Source organism: Sphaeroforma arctica (genome assembly GCF_001186125.1).
Source record: "Sphaeroforma arctica JP610 unplaced genomic scaffold supercont1.32, whole genome shotgun sequence".
Lineage (NCBI taxonomy): Eukaryota > Ichthyosporea > Ichthyophonida > Sphaeroforma > Sphaeroforma arctica.
The window spans coordinates 104,391-113,996 of NW_014040526.1; the positions used below are offsets into that span (position 1 = coordinate 104,391).

Consider the following 9,606-nt stretch of genomic DNA (forward strand, 5'->3'; position numbering starts at 1 on the left):
CGTTTACGAGAGAAACTACTGTTGGTCGGATACTTCTATATTTTTACATCGCTTTATGGCCAATTTTTTTTGCGCTACTCGTCCTTACGAATAGTCAGCAGGTTTTCAACCACCTTTCATTGTCTCAAGAGGATAATAAGGTATTTTTATGTAAATTGCAATAGTTTTGCGACAGGTATTAACTGCAGTCCCCATCGCCGTCACAGGGAACGTGCTAATATAAACTGTGACACTCCAGGTGCCGATGACCCTCTATATAATCGGACATAGCCTCTCGGTTGCCCAGGGCACGCAGAAATTCGGCGGCTTCGGTAATTCTTACGAGATTGCTGCTGATTTTGTTTCGGTATGGTAGATGAACAATGGTAGATTGCATTCAAGCATTAAAATGTATGGTCAATCTTGTGATTATTAATTTGCTTAGTAGATTTGTTGAGCTTGCTTAATAGACATACTCGTGTCAAACTGTGCAAGAACTGACTTTTAAATACCAATCCGGTTCCTACACCTCGAGCAGTACTGGTTAGTGTCCATGTGGAGTGGAACGATTTCTGCCCTTCTTTTAGGTATGTCTGTTGTAATTTTTTGGTATCACAGCACCTTGAAAGGAATCAGTCGGGCCCCTCACTGCTTGGCAATCACGCAGGTCTCTGATTCTATCTTCTAAAGCGCATTGAGGAAGTGGGACTGAATTGATGCCGTTATATTACATATCCAATATTGACCTTTGGTGATATTACACACCCGAACGAGTATTGAGCGGCCAGCTTTGTACAAAAATCTGGGAAGAACAGTATAGCTAAGAACGGCTTATTTTTTTATTGTAGGCGCTACACCTTCCTGGATTACCGATTCGTATCTTTGGGGAACATACCTTTGCGTTTACATAGTATTCGTCTCGTCGTCTTCACTGAGAGAATTTATCGCTGAGCAACCATGGAGGGGAATCTTATCTGTGAGTGTGGTTGGTTGCTTGTATATTCTCTCTTTCATGCTTTCTAAAACTGTTCCCGCATAATTATGTCTAATCACGACTCTGTATCTGCAGGGGCTGTCAACGGTGTCGACCGTGTACACATTAAGTGGTGCTATCAATATGGCACTTGAGGTCGGAACGCATGCCGCAAACGATGATGAGTGCTTGTCACTGGCTGCAATAGAGTCGAAGTGCTCAATCGATCGAGACTACCACGCGTACACTTTGCTCTATCCTTTCTTCGTGGGTATCGTGACTACAACCAGTGCTATGTTCGCAATGCACTCCCTTGGCTTGGACACAGATGGAAAGTCGTGGCACGTTCATCTCCGGTATGTCGGTGTTCATAGCCTTTTCCTTGTTCAAAACCTCTTTTTATAGCGCCTTTACTTTGTTTGAGTACCTTCAGTTACATTGATGCATGTTAATTTGTGTCTGCAGAAGAACACGTGGTAAAAAACTGTATTTTTTTCGTCGCGCTATGTTGCAAACAAACATGCAAGTTGCCAAATGTGGAGAAACATAGCCTCTGGTAACTGTCAGAACCGTTACCATATTCTAAAACTTTCTCCCAGTCGTGGCTATCGCATGTCATCTGACTGGAGTGTCACATGCCTGGTAGCTTCGCTTGGATATCTCCTAGTGACAAATCCCTACGCTCAAGTGTTAAGAACTGGGTGTGTCTCGGAATCCAAACATCTCTCGGATGTGCATGATCACCTACACTCGTATGTGGAACAGACTCATGGTTACCATGTCAGCGCGGATACATGGGTGGCCACGTGGCTTTTGATGAGCCACATCTTCGATACCATGGTGTTTTGGCTTCAGGACGATACCGCTGACAACGATATATCACCCTCAACAAAGACCGCCGACACAAAAGAGTCCACAGGGGACAATACACAAAAAGCATCGATGGAGACGAAAAAGTACGGTCTAAATACAGAAAGCGGTTCAAATACGAAGATCACTACTTCTAGGAAAAGACATACTAAGAAGGAAGAGAAGCCAATCAATAAAGCCGTCAGCGAGTGAGGATGACACAGTGTACAAATCTCGTTTGTCGTGGGGTTGGTAAAATACTAGATCGCTTCCACCACATCCTAAAATAGATCCATTATACGTAGGACTCCGAGTTCAGGTTTTGACATCGCCGCTATTATCGATTGTAGATCCAGTTATGGTCGTTTTGACGACTGCTGGTACCACTAAGGTGCGGATACAATACTTTGCAAATTCTTAGAAGGCCTGGCGACCGCAGACCTTGATGAAAAGGCCACTAACTTTTACAGGCGCAAAATTGATGGAACCACCTACACACTTGTCAACAAACATTCCATTCTTTTGGCATTATACCTGATATCAAATCGAGCAATACATGCTATGAGTAGGGCTTTATCTGCCGTTAATTATAATAATACTAATTTGCTGTTGAGGTCTAAAATTGCGGCGTGGATTCAACTTCACTATTGGGTGATATACCATGATGCATACGTCCTAATTCCAGCCGGAACAGTGTCCTTCACCCCACAGTTTCCTTGTTTCCGCACCAAGACATACACCTTTAACGTCGAAATCGGTCGACGTCCCATTGGAGTAATAAAATTGCTCAAAACTGTGCGAAATAAAGTTGGAGCGATCAGATCATCATTAGTGGGCAATGAATATTTATGGTCAACCTTTTGACAATTTGAGGATTCTGATGAGGGATTATTGATAGCGGCAGGAGTGATGACTGGAAAACTGGCAAGTGAAACTAATTCGAATATTTACCTATAGAGAGGGTTCTTCCAGGTGTCCCCGTAGTCCCTTTGCAAGTTCTCTGGCAGTTTCTTCAGGCAAGTGCCTTCTACGTTAGGGTCAAGCTGAAACATTGCGTACGAAAAGTTTAAGTATTCCACTGAGTTGGCGAAAATGTCATATTCATATAAAAGCAAAGAAAAATGCATTCAACCCCATACCTTACACCTACAGTACTGATGTAGCCCTTCTAGGTCAACATCTCGCAACCAATTCAACTTTATGTCCACTTTGTATGTCTGCGTGCCAACAGATGATGTATTTTTTTTAAGTTTCGAGCATGACAACTGCGGATAAGATCTCAATTAAGTGGCCAGATGCATGCTAACCTCGCATTAGATCGTACCTTGATCAAAGAATCATGGACACCCTGCTCGGGTTCAAAACTTTTGGGCCAGCTAAGCGGCAGATTCTTCTCAAACGTATGAATCCTGCACATGTGGAATACTGTATAGATCAGACTCGTTTTCTGTGCTTGCTGCGGCATGTTCCCAGCCAATGCAGAGACCATCATTTTCACATCTACTGTACTGGAAACAACCATGTGTCTAGATACTGACAATCAAGAAACGCTTAGGAGTAACTGATCGACTGGTGAACATACGCAAAGTGTCGAAGGGGGTTCTCTGGCTCCGAATCAACAATCTTCATTGGCAAGCTGTGCATCTTGATGGTTTCTTTCAACAGTTTCTTCAACAACTTGTAGCGTTGCTGTTCGGAAAGTAATTGATGGTGAATGAGTGGTATAATATGAACGGTGCGCTTAACTTAGCCAGAATGGAAAGCTTCCTTACTTACCATAATGTTACAGGTGAGGGTTCGTATGAAAGGCACATCATCGGGAATCGGTGGTAAAGCCGATTTGTTCGTTCCTTTGCAGCGACAAATCTCCCAATCACCAGACTGTGTATTGTTTCTGGGGAAGATGGGTGGGACAAAAATGAAATGAGACATAAATGTAAGCGAGCTTGCGGGTAATACCTAGATTTTGAATAGATTCAATTTATTTTTATGCACGCAACATATCAGATTTCATACCGGAAGTATGAAAATCTATTTCCATTTGTCTCCTTTGCGCTTAGTAATTGCCTTGGTCCCAAGTCTTTAAACCAATTGCACCTGCAGAACCACGTGGTCGGATCAAGGTAGCCATGCCATACCCAGGTATTCTTCATATCCATTGGATATCGGTCGTGATAGCACCCTAGCCGGCTAAATACGTGCTCATTCGTCCACATGTCAATCAAAATATCCTATTCGTATTGTAAACGGTGCGAATGACTTAAACAAAATGTAGGTTTTTGCTAAACGCAGATCCAATGGTCTAAGAGTGACGACAGTTGAGCGAGAAAGAAATACTCCTTTTTGAAGACTTACCATATCATAGTCCCCCGGAATAACACCACCATGTCGCACAGCAGCTATGGATGAGCCATCTCTTGGAGTGTATATCAGGTCGAGCCTGTTGAAGAGCTGCGCTAGCCTATATGAAGCGATTTGAAGGAAAACATCACCTATTTGACAAAATATATCAGCACATGTTGTTGGAAACAGCAGCTGCTTGCAAGCAAACGCAACTTAAGACCAAACTTTTGACAAAGACTGCCTTCTTTGCTCCCTTAACAGGAATATCCCTCAGACGGAAACGCTGCATCAAAAGCTGTGCAAACTTTCACCACCTGCAGTCGATTTGATGTACCTATGTTTTAGGGCTTCAGCTAAAAGCCACTGGAATAGATGATTTAGTGCCCTAGGTACGCAGTGTATTAGCACGTAAGAGATGTACGTGATTAACGCAGTAAATATCAATAATTTGCGCTCACAATGGTCCTCCATAAAATAAGGGTGGTAGCAATCCTCACCTCTGCTGGGAGAGACTACGCGTTGCCGTATGAGCAGGGTACATAAAGCCTGCCTTGTTCCACGAGCAAAGCGGTAGAGCTTTGCGGAAACTACACGGATGCGAAAAAAATGACATTAAATTAGTCTCTCTTCATGCAGAAATTGGAAAGTTGATCGAAGTTTGAAGATTTTAAAAACGCTATACGGCAAAAATAGCCTCAATGCGGTAAAGCAATGCAAAACCCATCCGTTAGCTCGATAGAACCTAGTCGGACAGTACGTATTATATACTAGGTACTGTAATACAGAACTCTCAAAAATTTCAACTATATGTGAAGGCCATAGTGGGTAGTGCCAACTTACTTCCGCCTTGGTCGATTGGGAAACGCCTTGTCACTTATTGGGCCGGCATTGTATGGACCATTGGCAACTAAATCGTCATTGAATGAAGTGTCGAAGTCAACTGTGAGTGTTTTAGGCGCCGCATCTACTTTCCGCTCAATAGGATAAACAAAGGGCCATATTGAGGCAATGAAAATGAATCACAGCATGTGTATGTGCAAGGAATATACTGAAAATATATACATACTTAACAAATATATATATATATATATATATATATATATATATATATATATAGTATATATATACTACACACACACACACACACAATATATATATATATATATATAATAATATTTGTNTATATATATATATATATATATATGTGTGTGTGTTGTATATATATATATATATATATGTGTGTGTGTGTATATATGTATGTGTATCTGTCCTTTTTTGTTTGTTGCTTATATATATATATATATATATATAAATGTGTGTGTGTGTGTTTGGTGCGTATGCATGTGTATGTGTACGTGCGTGTGTGTGTATATATGTGTACTCTCTATCTCGATTTGTGAGCCTTCGCACATTGTAATCATGAAACAGAATCATATCTACTTTCAAACTTATGTACTCGGTATCACGTTCTTCGTTGGACTGAAGTTTTGCAACTGCATACACATGCGAGTTCAAGTATCCTACCGTCATCTGCGTCCTGTTCGTCTAACCCATCTGGTGTTTCCGATATCTCTTCGAAGACGTGACCTGTAAAACGTGGACCACTAATCTTAGGTCGCTTCTGGGGTCCCAACCGACCCACAGAGACGACATTTTGATTGCCATATCTAACATTCTCGACTTCACTGTCTCGAAGATGTGTGCTTGGAATATTGTTAAATACGGTCGGTCTCCTCCACATAATATTTTGCAGTACTTTCAGACCGTTTCTGACATCAGTAGAGAACACATAGATGTATATCCCTATAGGCAGCAGACAAAGCAATCTCGCTCTGCGTCGAAAACCCCACTTCTTCATCTTCATGCCCTCCAAATCGGCAATTTGCATGCAATCGTTCCACTTTTGTACCCATGTATGTACATTTTGTAATTTTCTTAAAATTATGAATCGCAGAATTTTGCAAGATTCAGATAAAACTTGCCCATCGTTTCCACGGTAACGGACGCCGACAACATGACAGTCTGAATATGTAATAGTATTGTATGTAGGTGCGTACTTCCTGTAAATGGTACCCTCTAATTGTCTTCAGTACATCTCTGGCTTCATACCAATCCAGATAAAGCCGTACACCAACCCGAGCCCGACTCTCAGTAGTAACATTCCCTCCGCACTTGCTGCGGGTGCTCTGTTCTAGTGAACTGAGCCACCGCTGAGTTGATAGCAACACTTGATATTGTCTAAAATAGTCGCCCTTATGAGAGAAGATGCAGTTTGCGAAACATCGCTCCGACTATCCACATATGTGAGCTAAAAAGGTTTATTGTCAAAATATGCACTGGAGAAGATAAACCCCGATAAACAACTAACTGCGTTCTGTTGCAGATGAAAGTTGAGATATACCGAAAGCTTGCTTTAGGGCCACTTCGTGGAGTGCGGCATGCGACGCAGCAAGTATTCAGGGAGTCATCCTAATTTAATTAAAATTCTCGGGCATGTGTTTTAATCGCTATGAACTTTGAAATACGATAACAAAGGTGTCATATACCACAGTTCCAGTGAACGATAGCAGGTGCGCGTTCTGATAACGCAGTTTTTACTTAAGTCTCCGATGAATGGCCACGAACTATCAATATATTGATGTATACACAAAAGACCACCGGATACGATCGAGATCACCGAATTGACATTCGCGTGTTCGTAAGAACACCTCGACCAGTGCATTTGGAAGTGGTTTCTTCTCGCCTAACCTGTAGGCTTTCGCTTGTGTGCACGCCTGGTATTTTGATATCAACAGTGAGTATGTGCGGATGTTTTCTACAGCATCGCTCATCCGTCTCAACCATGCCACCTGGCGCCCTATATTTTTGTACCCTTTAGGTACCATAACGCTGCTCTAGAAGGACAGCGCCTTACTATCTAATCGAAAGCGGCCTCTTGGCTCCTTCGCACGCACCGCTGAACCTTCTTCTTGAATACATCCGGTTGGGTACGCCACTCTTTCTGTATGGTTACGTGATTGGAAAAAGCGAATGAGTTTCTGTGCTTCCGAGTAGAATGCAATTCTTTCAAGACAATTTCGGACAAGGGAGTCAAAATTGCGGAACTGATACATCTCGACAACAACGATAGCCACATAAGATGCCACACGATAGAAAAAAATAGAATAACCAAGCTCTGTTGCAGACTTTCACACAGCAATAAGCAGACGGAAACATGATATTTAAACCTTGCCACAACCCAAATTATCCCTACCGCAGCATCTATATTTGCAGGCGACTCGTCGTTGGGGTCACTTAGCATGGATATGACAGAGATCATGATTGTCTCCACAGTATGGATAGGCAACCATCGTTCTGAAGCTTTCTCATATCCCCACTTGTCTTCTCCGGGTTCGTGAAGTATAGAAATGCACACCTCGCCATCTTCATGCACTGATCAGTCAATATGTAGGACTATGTTTAGTCTGGACTTGTTTTGTGCGAATGGTAATACGCCTTACCAGCTGATACTTTAGATTGGAAACGACCACGGCTCGAGATATTATACACGACCCAAGATCAGTTTTAGTGCTCTAAACAATAATCTCAACAGTCAGTATATAATGAAAACCTTACCATTTGGATGCCAGACATCAGAGACGAATTTTAATTTGGGTGGTCTTAGAGGGTATTCTTTTGGGAAAGTCATATGACATTTGAAAAATCCTCCCTCACTGGATAAAAAGCGATAAGACAATAGTATAAAATGAGAATCATAAGCAAAGCAGTTAACAATTGCACCTGTATATGTTGTGTATAAGAATGTATACAATACACAGCCCGCCAACTCCCATTGTGTCCTTGCGTACGAATCAGCCGATATATGACTCAAAACAATGGCAACAAGGACGGCACTCACTTAAACACATACAAACAACAGCAACGAGGAATCATAACTTTTCAAATAAGATAGATAAATTACTTTAGCCTCAAGCCATATATTGCCTGTCTGAGTTGCCGAATAGGCGGAATGGACAACAGCAGCAAACTATGCGAACCGACGTACTCGAGGAGCTCTCCAGGCCGTTTTCTTAAACACAGATGTTCTCAGCGTCTCAAGCTACATGTAGTGGCAATTAAAATTACTGCCATGCTTGTGAAAAACGTTCCAAATAGAATAGTACACCACTTACTATAGCGTGTCTGGTGGGCCCATCACCATTATCTCCCACTTGTATATATCTTCATCATCTACAAGGCCAGCGGAGAACCCATCAACCGGGTTCTTGGTCAAACCTAATCGGCAATATCGAGCAAAAGTATGTGAACACGACAGAAACACAAACATGTGATAGATTTCGCTAGTCAGAGCGCTAATCTGAAGTGTGACTCGGCGCTAAGCAGATATACAAGATACTTTTCCCGCAAATGCGCGCGTAAACGGACTGAAATAATGTCTCACAAACAATAAACAAGTACACGATAGACATATCTTGTTCATAGCGTTATCCCAACTTAGAAATCCACTTACTCAACAGAGGAACATATTTGAATAGTTGTCAGTCGTAGATAGCTGTACTACTGGCTAACAATTCAGAGGGGTACAAAGTTATGCACCTGCATAACCTAGATCCAGTGGTGTTCTTTGATGAGCACACAGCTCGCCGCCACAATGTACTTAGCCGTGTGCATGCGATACTTTACTCCACTCTGAAGCAATCAAGAATGAATCCAAATGATAAATAACCTCAAATAGTGCTGCATAATTCGACACAACGAAGACTTTCGTCAAATAATAAACTCGTAGTGGAGTACAAATTCTGTCCTAGGTCATAGATCGCAACTCATCGATAAGTTCCCAATTGACGCTGTAGACAAATCACTCTGTTGCATTTCACCATATGTATAAGTTAATTACCTCGGCACATGAAAACATCGTGATATATTCCGGAACATGATATTTGCACAACAATTACACGAAATAAAAGTCGAAAGCAGGTCTGCACCAAATAGTCAACACACAATCTGGATCGAGGTAGACATACTTCTCAATTGACTCTTCAGCAGCAGCGAACCTTGGGACTGAGGATTCATGGTGTCCAAATGCTGTGAACGGTACTTAGTCCGCGTGCTGTATGTAGGTGTGAGAAAGTAAAATTTTTACAATGTGCATCTTGCCGCTGTGGTTATATACATTTTATACATTTTTTGGCCTTGATAAACAGAGACAGGCAGCACAAGGGTAAATTACAACTTTGCTATCTTTCTATCATCAAAATTAGGATCTTTATTTCATACACTTCAATAATTTGGTCTCTAAAAAAATACTCGCTCTCTCTCTCTCTCTCTGACTCTTGAGTAGCAGTAGGTCCATAAAGACTGAAAGCGGACGAACGGAACAACGGGTACCAGAGTTTAGACTCCAAGTCCCAGATTCCGAGTCCCAGATTCCGAGTCCTAGACTCCAAGTCCCAGACTCTAAG

General features: G+C 41.9%; 3 protein-coding genes across 4 annotated transcripts; 1 reads left to right on the forward strand and 2 right to left on the reverse strand.

The window, feature by feature from the left end:
- Positions 1–244: 244 nt before the first annotated feature.
- On the forward strand, positions 245–2,014 carry SARC_00911 (hypothetical protein; the record flags this gene model as incomplete). The annotated part of the gene is made up of 5 exons (XM_014305387.1): positions 245–346; positions 518–566; positions 828–955; positions 1,049–1,308; positions 1,552–2,014. 5 exons carry the CDS (start codon positions 245–247, stop codon positions 2,012–2,014), a joined length of 1,002 nt encoding a protein of 333 aa, XP_014160862.1.
- A 340-nt stretch (positions 2,015–2,354) lies between these two features.
- SARC_00912 lies at positions 2,355–6,037 on the reverse strand. Of its 2 annotated transcripts, none has more exons than XM_014305389.1 (11): positions 5,669–6,037; positions 4,985–5,051; positions 4,642–4,731; positions 4,157–4,262; positions 3,818–4,032; positions 3,578–3,695; positions 3,384–3,490; positions 3,126–3,210; positions 2,941–3,018; positions 2,753–2,844; positions 2,355–2,594 (listed from the first exon to the last, which is right to left on the reverse strand). In XM_014305389.1, exons 1-11 carry the CDS (start codon positions 6,030–6,032, stop codon positions 2,477–2,479), a joined length of 1,440 nt encoding a protein of 479 aa, XP_014160864.1. In that variant the 5' UTR covers positions 6,033–6,037; the 3' UTR covers positions 2,355–2,476. The 2 variants fall into 2 exon arrangements, with proteins under 2 accessions (XP_014160864.1, XP_014160863.1); XM_014305388.1 differs by having other exon boundaries at positions 4,985–5,108.
- Positions 6,038–6,397: 360 nt separating this feature from the next.
- On the reverse strand, positions 6,398–9,289 carry SARC_00913 (ubiquitin-conjugating enzyme E2 G1). Its single transcript, XM_014305390.1, has 5 exons — positions 9,169–9,289; positions 8,317–8,419; positions 7,760–7,857; positions 7,398–7,576; positions 6,398–7,145 (listed from the first exon to the last, which is right to left on the reverse strand). The coding sequence occupies exons 1-5, from the start codon at positions 9,215–9,217 to the stop codon at positions 7,062–7,064; spliced, it is 513 nt and encodes a 170-aa protein (XP_014160865.1). The 5' UTR covers positions 9,218–9,289; the 3' UTR covers positions 6,398–7,061.
- Positions 9,290–9,606: the final 317 nt, after the last annotated feature.

Bases quoted from the DNA above. Each gene is read 5' to 3' on its own strand.
- SARC_00913 (XM_014305390.1), bottom strand. From the start codon at position 9,217: ATGAATCCTCAGTCCCAAGGTTCGCTGCTGCTGAAGAGTCAATTGAGA. The intron at 8,420-9,168 runs GTATGTCTACCT...ATTGCCGATTAG, and splicing joins GCTGAAGAGTCAATTGAGAA to GTTTGACCAAGAACCCGGTT. The intron at 7,577-7,759 runs GTAAGGTTTTCA...TTGACTGATCAG, and splicing joins TGATGTCTGGCATCCAAATG to TGCATGAAGATGGCGAGGTG.
- SARC_00912 (XM_014305388.1), bottom strand. From the start codon at position 6,032: ATGCAAATTGCCGATTTGGAGGGCATGAAGATGAAGAAGTGGGGTTTT. The intron at 4,732-4,984 runs GTAAGTTGGCAC...GCATCCGTGTAG, and splicing joins CCCAATCGACCAAGGCGGAA to TTTCCGCAAAGCTCTACCGC. The intron at 2,845-2,940 runs GTATGGGGTTGA...GCAATGTTTCAG, and splicing joins ATCAGTACTGTAGGTGTAAG to CTTGACCCTAACGTAGAAGG.